The 20,436-nt window shown below is 41.7% G+C and overlaps 1 protein-coding gene across 4 annotated transcripts in view; it reads left to right on the top strand.

Moving 5' to 3' along the window:
• CPNE8 (copine 8) overlaps nt 268–20,436 on the top strand; it is a 94,920-nt gene continuing 74,751 nt past the window's right edge. Inside the window, exons 1-2 of one of the 4 annotated variants that reach the window (XM_021384639.1) lie at nt 268–560; nt 13,639–13,679. In XM_021384639.1, coding sequence (XP_021240314.1) covers nt 421–560; nt 13,639–13,679 — 181 coding nt within the window. In that variant the 5' untranslated portion in view covers nt 268–420. Of the gene's footprint in view, nt 561–5,354; nt 5,490–5,576; nt 5,883–13,638; nt 13,680–20,436 lie in introns of those variants that run through there. The other 3 variants (XM_021384642.1, XM_021384640.1, XM_021384641.1) reach the window with 3 other exon arrangements.

Here is a 20,436-nt window from a genome sequence, read left to right on the forward strand (position 1 = left end):
GTTCGTCTTCGTGAGCCACGAGTTCGGGCTGGTGGAGGGCTAAGGCGAGCGGAGGAGTCGGCTGGGCAGGCAGAGCTCTCCCGTGCGGAGCTGCTGTGGCGCTGGCGGCGCGGTGACTCTCTCCCCGGCGGACGGGGAGGACGGGCGGCCAGCGGCTGCGGGACGGGACGGGAGCGTCGGCGCAGGCAAGAGAGGGGCGGGCGGGCGGCGGGCAGCCGGCTCCGCTCCCTTCAGGCGGCTCCCGCTTGCGGTGACGTCAGCGCCCCGCTCCTCAGTCGGCGGTGCGGAGCGGCGCGGAGCGGGCGCGCCCGGGACTCCGCGCGCGGTCAGCGGCCGTCGCGCCGCAGAAGGGCCGCCCGGCGCCGCCTCCTCCCCTCCGTCCCTCCCTTCTGCGCTGCCGGCCGCCCTCCGCGCTGCCTCATGTTCGGGTTGGAGAAGCCGCCGGGGCAGCAGAAGCTGGGCAGGAGCGGTGGGTTCCCGAACATGGCGTCCGTGGGGGATTTTAACGTGCTCAGCTCCAGCATCCCGGCCACCAAGGTGGAGCTCTCCGTGTCCTGCAGGTGAGGCGGCGGCGCGGAGCGGGCGGTGGGTGCGCGGCGGTCCCGGGGCGGGCAGCGGTTTCCCCTCCCGCGGAGGCACGCTGGGAGTCCGCGCCGCGGGCAGCCCCGGGGCCGCCGGAGCTGTGTTGCCTGCCCGGGCACGGGGCCGCCGGAGCTGTGTTGCCTGCCCGGGCACGGAGCCGCGGCTGTGGGGAGCGCCCGGCGCTGGAGCCGAGCCGGGGGAGCGCTGCTCAGCGGGCATTTAACTTCTGGAGCTGTCCCAAGTGCCGCGGGAGGGGAAGGAAAAAACTCCCATCCGGAGTAATCCTTTCATATAGTTTTAAGGCTCTCCTGCAAAACTCTTCGGAAACCTGGCGCGCCGCCTCGTCGCGTTTTGCCCGACCGCTGCTGCTGGAAATGCCGACCCGTAACACGGAGCGCACTGTGTGCAGTTCTGCTCCTCGATGTTTATTTGGCCCCGGGTTGTTCGCCGGGATTTCAGAAATGATGCTTTCTCTCTATGAAGCACAGACACATTTCCAGTAGCGCTCTGGATTTTTTTTTTTTTTTTGGTGAATTTTTACGTTTATTTTTTCACTCTCGTTTCCCTGTCTCTCTAAATATGCCCCAGCAGTTGAAGAGCAGGGGTTCCTCCCGGCAGCAGAACTCGCAGCTTCTCGTGGATAACTTGAACTGTTGATGTTATTTCCTGATGGGAAATGAGACAAAGTTTGTGCCACGCTGCTCCATTTTCTGCTGTGGTTGCCCAGGAGTTACTGCTGTTAGCACTGCTTCTGTGAGGACGGATGTTCAGGGCTTGGAACTTCAATCAGACCACTCCCTCTCTTCCCTTGATATATTTACGAAGGGAATTTTTTTTTTTAAACTAAAGGAATATACTTAGTATATTTACTATGTGTGCTTTGGTGTTTTATCATTAAAAAAAAAAAGCTGAGACCATGACAAATGTAGTAAGATTGAATTTGGAATACTGAAGGTGTCAGTAGCTGAGATGTGAATGTGCTGATGTTCAGCCCATCTCCACAAAGTTTACCTGCAGCAAGCACAGAGCCCATGGTTGCTCAGAAGGCATGCTGTTAGGTGTTGAAGCAGACGGGACCCCTGGCATTACTTCAGGTTCTTCAGATAGCCTATCAAAATTACAGATGTCAAAATTCTTAATGCTGCTTTTGACCCAGTTCATATGTAAAGGGAGTTTTTTTGATTCCAAGGGCTGTTTGTATCAGCCTGCAGCGTCTCCTTCAAGCCTAAGTTTTATAGTTATTTGAAAATCCATCCAGTAGTTAGTAACTGCAGGTGTACAACAAGGTGATCATTTCTGACATTAATTACCTGACTTATAACTAACCTTAGGACATCATTTACATGTTAATTTCTTTGTATGTATCTCTGACATATTTTCAAAAGCCGCATCTGTTTTGCTTAAACAAGGAAAAAAAAAAACTTTTAAAAATGTTTTCTCATCCTGATAACTCTTGATGTCAAATGTAGGGTAGGAATTTCCAAGGTGATTCCCTTCTTGGTGTGCTGCAGTGACAGCTTTTGATTGCAAAATCGTGTTTCAGACCTGAGTGTGAAATGATTGGGGCAGAGATTAACCATGAACAAACACATGGTTGTGATTCATCTGTAAAAACATTCCTTGGCTAAAGCTCTGGAAAAGTAGGGTTAAACAAAATTGTGAAATACAGTGAGGGTCAAGCGTGCAAAGTTCAGCAAATGCTGAAAATTCTTTCATAATTCAAATCAGCTATGTAGTTTCAGACATATGCAGAGAAATTATTTAAAAACAGTTAGAGTCACGTCATTAATTTTCCCTTGCTATCTACAGAGTTGTAATACCAATTTGGTCTCTAGTTTACATCAGTAGTTACCAGCTGATGATTAGTCTTTTGTGTGTGTATATATATATATATATTGTTTTAAATATTTGTTTTGATTATAGTAAATAAGGGATCTTCTTCCAATTTGTACATGTGCTGTAGTTGGGTGGCAGGTGAAGCAGTGCAAGGTGTTAGGTTTCATGTCTGACTGCGCCACAAATTTCTGATTCTAGTCAATACTTTTACCTCTGTGGTGTTTTTTGTTGCTTGTTTTTACTTATTTTTCAGTGAAGATACAGCTTCTACTCACATTTTGGTGTGGTTCATCTGTTGGCATTTCATAAGTCGTTGTCCCTGGCATGCCCATGCTGTCCATGGGATCAGACTAGCTGGGTGTCAGTACTGTGCAGGTGGGATTGCAGTGCTTCATGTTCTGCAAGCCAGCCCGGATTGGTGCAGGGGCTGGAGGCAGCCTTTAGGAGAGGTGCATCTCACACGATGGGTGATATTTTGTCTATGAAAAATGCATTCAACAGATGCCTTGGATGTTAGTTGATACTCTTCTTGGGGTTTCTTTATGACTAAAAACCTTTCACATGATACTCGCTGCTTATTGAGTGCCAGCACTGGCTGTAGTTTTGCAAGTGCTAGAAAAGCAAGAAATTAATTTTTCTAATTATTACTATTCAGTGTCAATCAAACAAAAAGTTTGGTCTTTTTCCAACACTTCTAAGTTGTAGATTTCCAAGCCTCTAAGATTATTTTTATCAGGAATCTGTATTCTTTGGCTCAAGGGCCAGATTTAATGTGGCATAACAACTTAAATGTGATACCTGGAAGGATCCTCTGATGTTGGCAGAAGTCCATGGTTGTCTGTCAGTTATTTTTGTAGCCATCTCCCTCTGTGCCCAGTAGCTCCCTCCATCATGTGCACAGGAGTGTGTCCATGGTCTGATGAAGACCTGCTACGCTGTCTGTTTTTTTTAAATTGCAGACTGGCATTGCTTTGGGTGATTGTCATGAGGTGGGAGATGGGATCAAGACCTTGACCCTCCAGTTGATGTGTAAAAGAGAATATAGGTTATTCTTTTATCTTTTACTCTGCTATTATTTTCCAACCAAAAAGTTTCTCTTTCTCCAAAGATGCATTTGCACAGCTCACCGATTATAGGCCTGTGTCTAAACTTGAATCTGTGCTTACCAGCTGCAGGTAGAAACTTGTGGTCTCAAGTGAGCTTGTGGTGAGCTTCAGACTGTGTTAAGGGGAAGAAAGTAACAGGAACATTTGAGATTGCTCATCTTTTATGTGTGCCTGCCCTGGTGTGTCTACCAGAACGTGACCCTGTCTGGTCATATCCTTCGTTGACTGCAATCGAGTTAAATGTTGGAAAAGTGTCACAGTCTGTTCTCATCTTCCCTGCTGTCAGTGAAGTTACATACACAGTAGGATCTCAAGCTTTTCAGTTTTTGTCGTGATCAGTATAATGGTGATATCTGCTCCTAGTGGTTACTGGGTGGACTGACCTCGAGTATCCTGATTAAGCCACAGCCTTTTATGAAACCTTATATTGCAAGGAAGTAAAGAGTTTCATGGTGCATCATGTTAGTGTTTATTTACCTGCTGAATGAGGAGTTGTCAAACAGAATTATCTTCCTTATTTCTGCACATCTGTAGGAAAGTGAAGAAGTAGTTTGATCATTTTATGACTTCTAGTCATAAAGCCAAGTCTAAAGCCAAAACGTAGCATCGTACCGGACACTGTGAAGCAAATGAACTCTGTCCCAGCTGAAACCAGGACATGCATCAATTATGCTGTAGTTACCTGAGAGATGGTAAAAGTCTTGTAAAACATTGACATAGGTCTGCTAGGCTTTATGAAGGATCAAGTGAACTGTCCTCATCATTCCATGTTCATGCTGGATGGGTTCTGCACTTTCTGTATTCCCATGCCAGACATAATGTGCAGGAAGGCAGCGTAGACTCCTTATGATTGGTTCAGAAGTACAATTGGTTGTCTGTGCCTGGTTTGGATCAGTTCTAAACTGCTTCACAATTTGTACAGAAATTTAATATTAATGAATGGGATGAATGGAATTAAACAAATCCTATTCTCATTTATGAGAATAATCTAATTTCAGGTTTCTTCCATGGAGGAACAAAATGTACCGCCTCAGGATTTTTGTCTTTCCATTTGTATGACAGCCTAAAAGTCTTAAGCAGTTCCTTTCTAGTGGTTGTGGTACCCACAGCATGTTTAATTTTATCGTTGATTGTCATGAGGACTGATTTCTAGTAAGCTCTCTTCTCTCCAGCCAGTATGCTTATCTCCATGTTTTTTCTTAGGAATCTGTATGGCAGAAAGATGCAATGGTAAAAGATATAATAAATTATTTGAGCTTGTAACTCTGTGCAGTACAGAGCACAGAATATAAAATTCATCCTGATTCAAAGTCTGCTTTTCATTTTCCTGCAGTTTTGTGTATGTGTGTCCAGGCTGGTTTCAAAATCTGTTTATCCACGTTTATGGATGGCTGACAACAGAAGGTTGATCTTGCACGTTTTTTCTTTGAAATGGAACCACCTAAACAGCCAGCTGGCTTCAAGAAAAATACATAAATGGGTGACAGCATCCATTGGATCAGTCATAGAGGTGTGCTCCTGATAGACTGTGGTTTGGTTTTCCTATGTGTGCATGTATTTTTTTTAACTTTAGGCAAACGCACATTAATTATAAAATTTAAGGCAGATCTGTGGCCCTGTAGATGCAGTCTTGCAGCTGTTAGGAGCAGTTACCAAGTTCTGTATCATGTGAAGTCTCAGGACTTGTCAGGTTTTGTCTGAACTTGTCTTTGCCTACTTGGTGCTTTGTTTGGATTTCCTTGGCTACAAAAGCAGTTTTTCTAATGGTCAAGTGGCTACTGTTTAGATAGTTTGTCTTGTGCAATGATGTGGCATAGCCATTATTTTTCTGTAGATAGCCGTAGCAGGTAGTTGTTCAGTGCAGAGTAAGGTGTCTGACTGTCACAGAATGGTGTAGCGCGGAGGAGCACCGTGGGGACACAGGATGCAAGGTGGAGTAGCAGAGGCAGAGGGTGGAAAGAGGAGGTATGGGATGCCTGCGGAGGAGACCTCACCAGTGGTCTTTAAAGTAGTACAGACTTGGGATATGGGCAAAGCTGTTTTTTGGAATAATAATGAAACCAAAGAGCAGGAACCAGATAGGTGTAACAAACAAATATAGTAAGTTTGAGTGCAAAATGGAGTTGCAGACCAACAAAAAAAGATCATGGTGTAACAGTGCGTTGGAAAACTAGCCCCAAGTGGGGCTCAGAATTTGGAAAAGGAAACCATCAACATCGTAATCCTCCTGAAATGACCTGATCCTCCACTGCTACCACCAGGAGCTTCCTCCTCCCCAGCCAGGATGCGGGATGCTTACTGGTGACTCACTGCTACACCCTTGCACAGCTGAAACCAACTATTCTAGGCCTCAGAAAGGTAATACAGGGGAAAGAGGAGAAAGGATTAGGTAGTAGGAAGTGTGTGTACAGCTTTAACTGTACCAAGGCTTTCTCTATTAATTTTCCTCATTTTCTTTTCTTTCTTTCACTGCCTTTGTAAGCAATGCCTCCTCCCCCATCCCACAATGGCTGAGAGGGAATATTACATTCATTGTATAAATTCACTTTCTAAATGACTTCTTTGATGTATACCCTTTAAAGAATTGTTTCAGAAAAACTGTGTGAGAACAATTTCTGTGCTTTAAACATTATTATACATTATGTTAAAACACATCTAAACTAGAACAGCATCTCCATGGATTTGGATCAACTGAGTAAAAGTAGCTGGGAGAGGACCAGTGAGCTGACCTTAGAATGAACTGCCAGAGCTTTGGACTGCCAGGAATCCTCAGTGCCGTCCCCCACGATACGAATCTGGAAGCTCAGAGCCACAGTCTGTTTACACGTCCAGCCTTAAAAATATTAATGTAGCAGGTTCATTCTGTTGTTTTCAAGTGATAATTGGTGTTGTGCTGAAGGAGAGTTCAACCAGTTTGTGATGTGAGCTGTTTGCTCACCTCAGCCAAAACCAGGATGTGTTCATAAATGGACTTTCTTTTGTTTAAAATGGAACAACTCAACTTTCATGTAGGTCTGCTTCATCTGCACAAGCCTTTCTTCGTTCCTGTCAGTTTCCACAGACAACTGCTGCAAAACCACTGTTTTGTTGATGGTTTAACCCCTGAGACCAGTCAGCAGTTTTAATAGAGGTATTGTCCTAAAACTGTTTTTATACATCTAGTCAGATAATATTTTTTGTGTGTTGTCATAAAAACTTACATAAGCTATGCTGCTCCAGTCGTCCTCCCTGCTTCCCTCTTTCTCCAGAGAGAAACACTTCTGAACCAGGATGTTTTGTAATCTGATGATTAATGTTACTTGGGAGGCTGACAATTATTTCTTCATCTTCTTGTGAACAAGAAGAGCCAGTTACTTCTCCAGAGGAATATTGTGGATGTTTTCTTAAGCTTGCTTATCAGAGATATGTTTACTTTCTTCAAGTGCCTCAAAGAGTGGAGGTAATCAGAGCAGATCATCCTAACTGCCTCTTGGTCAGGAGAGCCACCATTTTCTCACCTCCAGGCCTTTCCTAAAAGAAGCAGTCATTCTGACAAGGAGATAAAATTTTGAGAAATTGTCTGATCTACTCTTAGGTCCAGGGCATTTTGAATCTGGAGGCTAATAGGTTCTTTTTTGTTGTTTCCTGACAGAATATAGGAGAGTGTAAATAGCTGGGGAAAGATGATTGCTTAAGCTAGCATTACAACTGAAAAGAATATTCAGTAAATTACTCTGCAAGAAGTCAAGTGGGCTCTTCACTTAAGTAGATTGTTTGGATCGTGTGTTGCCTTACCTAGGGCTGACCGTTGGAAGTCCAGTGGTAGCAATTAAGGTTGAGAGACATTGACTACTGTGATATAAAACAGTTAAAATAAAAATAGTAGTGAAATAGATACAGTTCTGAACAAAAAAAAAAAAAAAAGGAAATTTGTTTTTCAGGATGTTCTTTGAAAAAAAGATACATGGGCCTGATATTAAAGGAGAAAATACATTTGTTTAATGAATTGTTGTGGTTTAATTCTGGCAGGCAGCTCAGTGCCACACAGCTCACTGCCCCTGACCCAGGGTGCAGGAGGGAGTTGGGAAGGTGGAAGTGAAAAAACTTGTGGGTTGAGATAAAGGCAGTTCACTAGGTAAAGCAAAAGCTGCGCATGCAAGCAAAGCAGAACAAGGAATTCGTTTGCTACTTCCGTTCAGCAGGCAGGTGTTCACTACTTCTGAGAGAGCAAGGCTCATCATGTGTGATGGTTTCTTGGGAAGACAAATGCCCAGCCTCCTTGCTGGAAGGGCAGCATGAGAAGCTGAAAAGTCCTTGGCTCTGTGCAAGCAGTGCTCAGCAAAAAACCGTGGGTGTGTTATCGCCACAACTTTCATTACAACTCCAAAACACAGCATCATACAAGCCTCCCCATGGAGTAATTCAAGTATACTCTGAGAAAAGTGATGTATGCTCATATAAGAATATATTATATTTAAAATACATGCTTTCTAAAAATTAAAAATCAGTCTTGCATAGGCAACTAAATTTTGTGTTTGCAATCCACCTGATGCTGCACTTCCTGGTAGGCAGTGCAGCACCACGCAGCCTTGCACTTCCTCTACCTCCCGACGGGACGTGGGGGGGAGTTGAAGAGGTGGAAGTGAGAAAACTGGTGGGCTGAGATAAAGACAGTTTAATAGATAAAGCAAAAGCTGCACACGCAAGCAAAGCAAAATAAAGAATTCATTCAGCACGTCATGTGTAATGGTTACAGGGGTGGGGAGGGGTGGGGAATGAGGTGGAAGAAAAAGAAACAAGACAAAAAAATGCCTTGTGGGTTCGAGACAGGAGCAATTTAATGAAAGAAGAAAGCAGAGGCTGCATGGAAGCAAAAGGAAAAAAATTATTCTATACTTCCAGTCAGCAAAGTTCGGTCACTTCTTGTGAATCAAGCCCCTCAGGACGTGTGCTGATTGCTTGGGAAGGCAAATGTTTTTGTAATCAGTGTCCTTAGTTCTCTTTCTTTCCCACCTCCCTCCAGCTGTTATTGCTGAGCATGACAGCGTAGGGTACGGAAAATCCCTTTGGTGGATGGGTGGCTGCATCCCCTCCCCACCTCTTGCCCACCGACAGCCTATGGCTTTGTGTTGGAGCCAGCCCTGCTCAGCGGTAGCCAAAACATCTCTGTGGTGTCACGGCTGCTCTGGCGACACGTGCAGAGCACAGAACTACATGAGCTGCTGTGGGGAAAGTCAGACCATCCCAGCCAGACCCAGGACACTTGGGAAGACAGATGTCTTAACTCTTTACCACCTCCCCCACTTCTTTCTTTACCCCCAATTTTATAGTTAAGCCCTATACCACATCTCTGTCTGCAGTTTGGGTCAACTGTCCTGGTTCTGCCTCCTCCCAGCTCCTTGAGTAACACCAGCCACTCGCTGGCAGGCAGCACTTCTTAGCTGAAAATAGTTTCAACCTGTGCAAGCACTGCCCAGCAACAAACCATGGGTGTGTTATCACTGCTATTTCATGAAAAATCCAAAATACAGCACCATACACGGCTCTGTGAAGACAATTAATTCCATCCTAGCTGATACCCAGGACGCTTTGTTTTCATAGAATCATAGAATTAGCTAGGTTGGAAAAGACCTACAAGATCATCCAGTCCAACCATCCACCTACCACCAATAATTCCACTAAACCATGTCTCTCAACGCTATATCTAAACGTTTCTTGAACACCTCCAGGGACGGTGACTCAACCACCTCCCTGGGCAGCCCATTCCAGCGCCTGACCACTCTTTCAGAAAAGTAGTATTTCCTAATGTCCAGCCTAAATCTCCCCTGGTGCAACTTGAAGCCATTCCCTCTCATTCTCTCACTAGTCAGAAGAGGCTGACCCCCAGCTCATTACAACCTCCCTTCAGGTAGTTATAGAGAGCGATAAGGTCTCCCCTGAGCCTCCTCTTCTCCAGACTGAACAATCCCAGCTCCCTCAGCCACTCCTCATCAGGCCTGTGCTCCAGACCCCTCACCAGCTTCGTCGCCCTCCTCTGAACACGCTCCAGGGCCTCAATGTCTTTCTTGCAGTGAGGGGCCCAAAACTGGACACAGTACTCGAGGTGCGGCCTCACCAGTGCTGAGCACAGAGGGACAATTACTTCCCTACTCCTACTGGCAACACTATTTCTGATACAAGTTTCTTAAGCACTGATACAAGTTTCATCAACACTATTTCTGATAGGAGTTTTCTTACGTGTAATCTGAAGGTGAAGAGAAACAGGAAACTTTAGCACCTGGAGAGATTCTAACAAATCCATCTGAAGTAAATCTCAGTTTTATCATCAGGGGTTTTAGTTTAAAACAGTGTGTAAACAGGTATTTCTCCAGTAATACAAACAGTTTTTTGAAACTAGAGGAACAGACTTTAAAATATTCAGTGCTGTAGTTCCTGTTTGTTCTTCGGTGCCAAATTTCTGTAATTTCTGGTGGAGGAATTGAATTTACTTCTGCATAGCAGTTAAGTATAACAAAGGGTTAAATTTAAAAGCTTACAGAACAGGAAGTTAGTATACTGAACATTAAAAAAAGTCAAATTTGAAGCAAATTATATGTGAATTAGGTGAGTAAATACTAGTTTTTAAGGTAGAGCTGTCTTTCTCAACGTATATGTTATACGTATATTACATTCAGATCATACAAAGCCATATAGCAATGATTTCTGTTCAGCAAACACTGCTAACTTGATCAGTGGATCTTAAAGAATCTGAATTATAGACAAGATCTTCAAGTTTTATGCTAAACACACTAAACATAGTCAAGAATTTTTTGAAGGAAAGCACTGGGCAGAAACTGTCATAGACATACTGACGTGTTTGTGGAGTTCATGAAACTGCATGAACAAGGTGATTCCACACAAGGCATTTTAACTTTTCTTCTTTACTCTTTTTTTTCTCCTTGGGAAATTGCTCTCATTATACAGATAAAGAAATCTTTATTCCAGTATTTCTGATCTCCTCTGTACTTTCCAGAGCAGACTAAGTAGGTGTTATTGCCATGGCTCCTATTGTTTTTTCTTCCCTTAGTCATCTATGCTCCTGCAAGTGTATTGGAAGGTGCAAAATGAATTCCTTCAGGATCTGTGACTGCAGAATAGCACTTTCTGCACAGATATTCCCAGAGTTCTTTGCGGTAGGTGTTTGATGTACGTGTTTCTCCAGAGGGAAAAAAAATCCACATGATTTATAGTAATTTCTTTTTGTTTTCTTTTTGCATTGTTTATCTGCACTATTTATCATAGGGGGTATAGAAAGAATATCCTCACTATGTTCAGTTGAAATACAAGTCTGTTTTTCTGGATATTTTGATTAGGAGGAAGTAACAAGTTTTTGGCTTTTCTTGCTTTTGAATTTGTGAACTTTCCTGAGAAAATAGTGTACTGCCAAAGAGAATGCTTTTGTAAGCAAAAAATTTTCTGCTCAGACTATTAAGGGGATAAGGACTACGTGAAGTTCTAGAAATACATCCAACTTTCTTTCTCCTTTTGCTCTTAGCACTTCTTTTGGTTGCAGATTGTCCTGTGCTTTTGTGACTTGCAGTTTTCATACATTTAAAGGAGCATTTTGATTGTTTTCCCACTAAAATGAAAATACACTGAGGAAATTATGCAGCCTCTTGAGCTGTTAGATGAACAAAACAGACCTTTCTTTCCTGTTGACATAGGCCTCTTAAGTTCCCTTTGAAGCCTACGTTGCTTGAACAGCCTGTTAAGTTCTTGTGTTGATATTTTAGTTGGTTATTAAGAATTTGGAAAATCAGGTGTCTGCAAACTTTGCTGAAGACACTTTTTATTTATGGTAAAATGTACAAAGTGTTGAATTGAAGATATTACAAGCTGTATCGGTTCAAAGCTGTGCATTGGCGATGCTTACTGAGCTGAACTGTGATGTCAGACTTTGATATCTCAATCCTTAGAATCCTTTCAGGGATGCTGATTGTATTGAAGTGTTCTTAGTTCATTAGGTCCCTGACAGCGAATGCTTAGTGGCTGGGAAAAGCATGAGCATGGGAGGCCTATGCTATGAGCTGAGGTGCTATTTCTTCCATGTAACTCTTAATCCTGAAATTTTCTAGGTTTGTAGGAATGCATTTTTGGATAATAAAAACAATTCCAGTTGCCATGAATTAATGACGTATCAAAGTATGTATAAATTAAAAAGGAAAAGAAGGCAATTTTTGTTTGAGATTGGCAATTCTGATATTGCAAAACCTCCTGTACTGTGTTTTGAAGCTGTTTGTGGTGGTCATTATGAAATAGATTTGTAATTACTGTTTTCACTTGCTTTGTTAATATTTCAATTTATATTTGCACATTGTTGCTTAAGATTGACTCCAGTCTCTCTCAATATAATTAAATGGGTATGCAAAAATCCCATTCTGAATAAAGAAGATCTGAAGAATGTGCAGGCTTTAGATTCATTCACAAGTAATAACTGTAATGATTTGGCTAAAATAAGTGAAAGGTTCTTTTAAAGCTGTCCTTTTCATATTGCCTGTTCTGAACTGTGGATTTGGCAGTACCTAAACTGAGGACACAGTATCTTTTCCTTGAAGTGTAAATGCACCGCTTAGAAAACCTGCATTTAGCAACGTATTCATATGCATTTCAACACTATGCAGAGGCATGAAACTAATGTGATTTAGACCTGAATGAGAGTAATAAATGCTGACCTTTAGAGAGGCTCACTAATTATTAAAAATAGTAAATTGTAAGGGATGTAAACTGGTTATTTAATCTGTCTCTTGCTCCAGGGTAGGATCAAAGAACTGTTCAGGACTTGCAGCTACCTAACTTGTTCTTAAAGATATTCAGGGGCAGAGATTTCATATCACGTCTGGCTACCTTTAACCAAGAAAGATGGTAAAACAATGGAATAAAGTTCAACTTAAGCACTTGAAGTACAGAGAATTCAGCTTAAGGTCAAGCGTGTTCCTACTTGTTCTGTCTACCTGGGGATCAGCATCAATATGTAGCAGTGTTTTCTTTGTAGGTATATTCCACAGACTTCTCATTATTTCTGCCTAAAACTTTATTGCTTTATTGCTTGAATTGAATGTTGAGTATTAAGAAGAAAACATGACTAGACTGAGAAGTTTCCAAAGTGGAATTTTCATTTGTTTATTCCCTTTTTCCTCAGAAAGGCACAAGATTTTTGGCTTGCATTCAATTCATGGCCTGTTGTGATACCTAGAACCATTTCAGCATTGCTGCTGTGTATCCACCTTTTCTTTATTTGTTTTCTGTTGTTCTTGAGTAATACCAAACCTAGACTAGCTGCCTAAGTTTAATAGCTTTTTCTTGTTCAGTGATTTCCATCATTGGAAAATGATGGTTTTCAGACCATTTTTTGGCTTGTCAGAATAATTTAAACTTTATTGATTTGTGTATTTGAATTTTGGATGATGAAATATTGATAACTGTATTCTGAGAATGGTTTTGTGGTCAGTCCTACTTCTCTAGACTTATTGGTAATAATGAGTCTCCTCATTTGTGTATGATTCACAGCTGGCTGAAGCATGGCTGATATTAGGTCTTGTAACAAAGAAACTTTTCTTCCAACTTTTTCCTAGGTATTTTGTAGGTATTTAGAATTTTCCTGTTTCTGTTTCCTGTGTTCTGTTTACCTGTTAGTTTTGTTTCGTCTTACTCATCCACACCAGATTCTTTAGATATTTGGTAATGGCTCTGTCATAACCATTCTTTTAAATAAAGTACACCGTTTTTTAGTTCAGCTAGCATGTTAATCTGTGGTAGAAGTTTTGGATCTAAAGTTACTTTTGTTTTTGATGTATCTTGTATATGTTAATGTGCTTGTTTTGTTTTTGGTTTTTACTTCAAGACATCATTCAAACATTCAAAATTTTGCTTTTTACTTCAAGACATCAGAGTACTTAAGCTAAGATTTGCTCAAATCCAAAATATATAACAAAAACAAAGGTGAGAAAACTCAACTGATAGTGCTGACTGACTTTTAGTAAAGGTTATGAGTTAGAAGGGTAGAAAACTAAGCAGATTCTTGATCGATATCATTAAAAATATCTGCAATGGTATCTTCTTTTTAATAAGATTACTTTTCTCTCTCTTTTTTTAACAGAAATCTTTTGGACAGAGATACATTTTCTAAGTCTGATCCGAGTAAGTATGTAGTGTTTTATTGTTTTTCCTCATCATATATTTCAAATGTGTAAACACTGGATTAAAAATGAGATTAGTGGATTACTGTGATGTCTGCTGGGTTTACGTTGTCTTTGTGACAGTTACTTAAAGCAGTGCTGGCTGTGCTTATAGCTCCTGTTACAGGAACAGGAATGTTAAAGACTCTGTAACCACTCTTGCATTCCTGAACTATGTCATCCCTTAGTTAAGCAATCAAGCTACGTTTTCCTAAAATCAATGAATGTAGAAAAGTATTTTTTTTTTCTTTTTAACTTTCTGTTGTTCTAGATTGCTTTCAAATCCAGGCAGCATACTTCTAGATAAACAGGAAGCACTTGTTGTTGCTAGTACATAGTGTCTGCTAATCTGAGAATCAAAATCTGGAAAAATAAAATTGCATTAATTTGTCTCTGGATACGTGATCTTTAGTTTTTCATGAGTTCATATTACCAGATATGTAAGACAGTCACACACATTTTCCTCTTCTTCCTCTTTAAGTTTTCTTAATGCATGACTGTATCCCAACAAACTCATTCCCATGAATTTAGCTGTGGTGAGACTTTTGATTTAAAATCTGAACATTTTATAAAATCTTATCAAGGGACTGAGACCACAAAGTATTTTTGTAGTTCTTTCTTTCCTTTTTATTTTTTTCCCTGAAAGTGGTGAATCAAAGCACTCCTGTATTGTTTATTGACTAATCCTTAGATTATATTGTCTTTGGTCATTTTTTCCCTCTCTACAACTCTCCGTATCTATTTTTATTTGTAGGTTCATTGTCTTTTTTATAAGCCCAGGCTTTTTTTTTTTTCCTCAGAATACCATGTACTGTACTCTTTCACTCTAGACATAAGCCCCGAGACAAACATGCTTCCATCATGTGTTTGGACATGTAACTGTGTCCTGATGGGATACATACTTGAATACTGAGTCATGAGACAGTATGAAATATTTAAGTACTTCTCTGAGTTTTTATTTGTTGGATCTTAATCAAATGTTTCTCGAGAGAGATTTCACAGTAGACCTTTGATTACTTCTGCCTCCTGGGAAACAGATGCATGAAGGTAGGAGGGCCTTTGACATTCCTAAGCTAGAAAGGTGTTGGTTTTTTTTAAATGGAGACATAGGTAATATCATGCCCCGATGTAGGAAATTTTTGAAGAAGCAGAGAAGAGTATCTTGCATATTGCAGACTGTTTTTTTAACCAATTTAGAAGAGTGTTCAGTGGCCTGTTGCCTTGATGGATTAAATTCAGGGATTTCTGTATTGAATTAAGACGTCTTTCAACAAAATTGATGAGATGTCCCTAACAGCATTTAAGCTTAAAAACTAGGCAAGTACTTCAAGTTTTTAACAGATGGGAAACTGTATTAGGCATGAATGTCAGGATTTGAGTAGCAGTGTGACTTGTGTGGAAGGAGGCCCTGACCCACTCTGTGACAGTCATGGCTTCTTCCAGGCAGCTCTGAAAACCATGTGAATAACCAGTGCCAGCTAGAGCTTCTGCCAGCCAGGGGAGCACACAAGGCCCTGCGAAAACACGTTTCAGAAGGAAAGTGGCAGCAGCTAGGGGCTAGAAACACAGCTGCTGAGAGTAATCCTGGAGCCACGCTTCTGAAGATGTGCTACCTGGAAAAGTCGCTATTCTGGAATGCGACCTGGAAAGGTGACACTCCATGCAAAAGACTTCTGAAGAGGCTGTGGTCTGCGGGCAAACGATGCTGGGGCAGGGATACCCCCAGGGGACTGTGGCTATTGGGTGGCCCGCAGGAGGGAAGGGGCAGGAAAACCTGCAGAAATCTTACTGTCTATCTTTGTAATATTTCTGAGATGTAAGGCAGCGATATTTTCATAGAATTAAATTAAATTACTTGGATATATGTTTTTAACCTTGCCTATCAGTGCAAAACACAGTGTTTTCTTGTTTCTTGTAAACTGCTTTTTTTAAAGCACTCAAATTGATGGTGTACTTTGGAGATCTGGGCTCACATTGTGAGTGCCCAGTTACTGTGCTAGTCAGGCCTATCTGTCTCAGGCTAGCTGTATAAAATCGTGGAATACAATATTACTGTCCTTGGTAAAGAGAAAAGGGGAAAACTTACATCTAGTAATGCTCATACTGTATTTGCACTCAGGAAATGACTTGGCATTGGTGGGTACTCTGCAAGAAGTATAGATTTTGTATTCTGGAGGCTATTAGATAATTAGTTTGCTGCCAGTGCCCTTTGTTTGAATGCAGACACATCACCATAATATAACAGTGAAAGTTAGAAGGGTGTATTGTAAAAAATGCTATTATTTTCTGTACTTGGAAGTATAGCAGAATATCTTTCCTCAGTGTCTGTTTGGACAAAGGCTGTTCTTGCACTGGTCTTGTGTACAGTAACTTTATCTTGTTAGCTAAAAAAGGTTTCAAATCCAGCACCATACTGCTTTCACAAGATCTGCTTTAAGGCCAGCTGAATTTACAGCCACCGGATCGCATAAAAAATAGAACTACACAGAGTTGCTCTGTATGTTAAGGTCTCATTGGATTTGAGGCCAATTCTAATATGCATTTCAAACTTCAATGCAGTTATCTAGGGATCATACTGATAGTGAAAATTCAATTTTGGCCTGTTGGTCTTTTGCTCAGAGAGGGACACACATGAATATAGTGGACTCCCATGCCCACATAAGCAGCGTTCTCCTGAAATTAAAAAGGAACTTGTGATTTCTCCAGTTCTCTGAGAAGGCTTGCTAAGCCTTTTTTGAAATTGCACTTGCTACTCAGTATTCTATTCAAATTCCAGTCAGTTCACTACAATCCAGAATATTCATGCCAAGAGGGATCTGGTACTTTGCCTCCCTAGAGACAAATTACCAAAATAATGTAGAATCGTAGAATCATAGAATGGCTTGGGTTGGAAGGAACATCAAAGACCATCAAGCTCCAACCCCCCTGCCGCAGGCAGGGCCACCAACCTCCACATCTGATACCAGGCTGCTCAGAGCCCCCATCCAACCTGGCCTTGAACACCTCCAGGGACGGGGCATCCACAGCCTGTCTGGACAGCCTGTTCCAGCACCTCAGCACTCTCTTGGTAAAGAACTTCCCCTGATATCCAATCTAAATCTTCCCTCCTTCAACTTAAAACCATTTCCCCTTGTCCTGCCGTTATCTACCCTTGTAAAGAGTTGACTCCCTCCTGTTTGGAGTCTCCCTTTAGGTACTAGAAGGCTGCAATGAGGTCACCCCGCAGCCTTCTCTTCTCCAGGCTGAACAAGCCCAGCTCCCTCAGCCTGTCTTTGGAGGGGAGGTGCTCCAGCCCTCTGATCATCTTTGTGGTCCTTCTCTGGACCCTCTCTAACAGTTCCCCATCTTTCTTGTATTGGGGGCCCCAGTAATGTAATACAGTGTTACTAGACATAGGTGGGACAGACTTGGATAACAATTACTCGTGGCGTATTTTAAATACTGAAGTCCATTACTGACAATGCTCTTCAGTGGTGTATATACTGATTTACTGTAATTTGGACCTTTGTATCTTCTCCAGTTTGGAGAGAGAGATACCGTTTTTTACCCCTAGCAATATTTTTGAGAAAATCCACTTCTTTTTTTTTTAATATTTCTCATAGAGACTGAGCTAAAGCAGTGATTCCATGATGAGGCAGGGAGAAGACCTTCTGCCAAGGAGCTACAGATTTATTAGTGTGGTCTTCTTTGAGGCAGTTGACAAAATCATTTTCCCATCCACTTCCTGACCAAACTGAGCCACCCTGAACCACTGTGCAACTGTGGCAGCAGCACCAGTTAGGATGGAGTGTCCTCTGGTGGAACCATGTATCTGCTGAGTATGGTAATAGAAGGAGTGTCATATGAAAGACTGGAAAAATAAAATCCAGGTCCTCCTGGGGAGGGTGTACCCGCAGAAGAAAGAAACAATGAGAAGAATCTCATGGCTCTTGGAGTAGGACCTTCAGGAAGCTCTGCCTAAAGGGTGTAGATGCTGGTCAGCAAAGAGCCTGTTGGAACTGGGTACAGGTTCGTGGGAGGATTATTGTGGAGAAAAAGCCTACTTTACTGTGGCTAACACTTTCTTGAAGGGAATTGAGGTTTTTATGCTTGGAAAAACTGATGTGAGCGGTTAGAGTAGTTTCCAGGCTAAAGGGTAAGTGTATACGCATTCAGTGAGAGAGGACCAGAGTAGGGTAAGGGGTGCTCAAACTATATGGGAAAACAAGACGTGGTAGACTGCTGTGTTTTGAGAATTGAATCTGTAGCCATTGAAACGTCTGCCCTCTTCTTCATTGAAAGATTTAATTTATCCAGAATTTGATACCGTCTTAAGGGCCCCGGAGTTTTAAATTACTAAATGTTAACATTTCTGGCTGTTGGTATCTTCCCTTGGAAGAACTCATATGGAAAGGCTCATTTCTCCAGTTGGAAATGACTTTGAAAATGTTGTTCAGAGGGATTACTGTAATTAGTATAATACCGGGATTGTTATGAAACTTCTCCTAAAGGCATTAGGGTAATAAAACATACCACCAGTGGAGACCAGTAACATGGACAATTATGTGACGATCTGGGGAGCAATCAGCTTTAGAGAAAAGAAAGAAGAAAGTTTTAAATTATTCTAAATTTGTGAAGTATTTATGAGAAAGTCTATGACTTTCATGATCCTTTTTCTTTACAGCCAAGACTGATTTTTTTTTTTCAAACATTGTTTATGAGATGCATGTTTCCATATCACTGTCAAATTTGCATCTTGCACCTATAAGAAAATAAAAATTACTGCTGCTACCTGCTAGTCTGTCTTAGTTATATTTGGAGTACCCAAGTCTCCAAAAGTAATACCTCCTATTTATTTCCATGGAAACTACAAGAAAGAACACAGTAACGCTATTTGATAGAGCAAATTCTAAGCTACAAAACACTATTTTTCAGCATAGTCAACACCATTAATTATGCATTTTCACCAGTGATGAACAAGGGCCTGCATGCCACACTCATAGAAATCTGCACCAGTAGAGGTGACCCACTGTTTCACAGCTGCTATGATGGCATGATTGCTAGGAAAATGTTGCTCATGCAGTCCATGTTTCATTGGCTCAAACAGATGGAAGTCAGAAGGCACCTAATCTGGACTATACAGTGGGTGTGGTAGGACTGTCCAGCCAAGATTGGCAATGTGCTTGACAGTCTTCATACTGGCATGGTGCCTGGAATTATCATGTTGCTAGGAGAAGGTTATCTTCTCTGGCCTGACTCTGGAAGTTTAGGCCTTCAGAACAGTGAGCATTGCTACATAGCAGTCAGAGTTGGTAGTTTGTCTGGGTTCCAGGAAATCCAGAAGAATCACCCCACTGCTGTCTTAGAAGACTGCACATCACTTTACCTGCTGAAGGTTGTGTCATGAACTTCTTGTCCATGGGAAATTCACGTACTGACGCTCCATCCGCTGCCGCTTTAACAGTGGCTCATAGTAGTGTTACTACATCTTGACACTGGTAATGATGCAGTCCACTAAACTGTCACCTTCAGCCTTGTGCTGGTTCAATAAGTTCTGACAAACTTGCACATGGTGTTCTTTCTGTTCCTGTGTGAACCTTCATGGGACCCACCTGGCACAAACTTTGCGATATTCCAACATTACCACCATTGTTTCCAATTCCTTGAAGCTGATTTTCATCTCCATACACTGTGCCCTGGTCATAATCTGACAATTTCCCTGAATGAACTGATCAAGACATTCTTCATTTTGTGCTGTGCATGATCATCCACAGCATGGTTTGTCTTTCAGGTCACTGTCATCACTGCTGAAATACACCTCCCCCTGCCTCACTGTGCTGACATCTGTTGTTCGGTCTTCATAAACATTCAGCAAATGTCATTGAATGTCAGTGGGTACCACTTTTTCCACATGGAGGAATTCAGTGACACACCTTTGCTTCATATGCACGTCCACATCAGACACCATTCTGTCAGAATGCCCCTCTGCTGCCATCTGTCGCACGGTGACAGAATGTAATGGAATACTGGGGGGAAGGTTCAACCTCTGCTGCCATACCACCAAAATCTGCCTCTGCTGTTGTAGGCCAGTGTAATAAAATAGGAGACATTACGTTTGGAGCAGCCCTCGTATATGCCATATCTGCAACCAGCAGAAAATTGCAAGTCGTGCTATCGATTCTTAGCTTTTTTCTCCTCATTTTAAGTTTATAAATATATATAAATGGTTCTTAAACAAGAGATGTGGTCCCAGTCCTGGAATGTACTTTTGGAAGCACTGGGAAGCCACTGAGAATGGAGGGGAACAGAAGCCCACTAATGCCTCAGAAATGAAAAGGTGAGAAGGATAACATTGCTTACTCTATGTCCTCCAAAGAGAAAAATGCAAATTATAGTGAACTGACCACAAAGAAACTGATTCTAGCAGATGTGTGAGCAGCCTTCCAAAAGGTAGAAAAAGAGTAAGAGAATGAATTAGGTTTAAAGTGGAGCTTTACTGTGTTTAAACCCTTTTGTATTGCGCGACTTCCATCTCATCGACCACAGTAGAAGACTAAAAGTATTCAACAGTAATCCTTTTTTAGTCTTTCTGTTCATAACTCTTTCATTTGGCTTCATAAACTGAGGAGATAAGGTAGTGCCAGAATGCCTCTTTTCTGAAACTTTGATAGTAACGGATATTTTACAGTTGTATTGTTGCTTTCTTGTCTTCAATATTGAATTTTTCCTCTTTTATATTC

Source organism: Numida meleagris, chromosome 1 (assembly GCF_002078875.1).
Source record: "Numida meleagris isolate 19003 breed g44 Domestic line chromosome 1, NumMel1.0, whole genome shotgun sequence".
NCBI lineage: Eukaryota > Metazoa > Chordata > Aves > Galliformes > Numididae > Numida > Numida meleagris.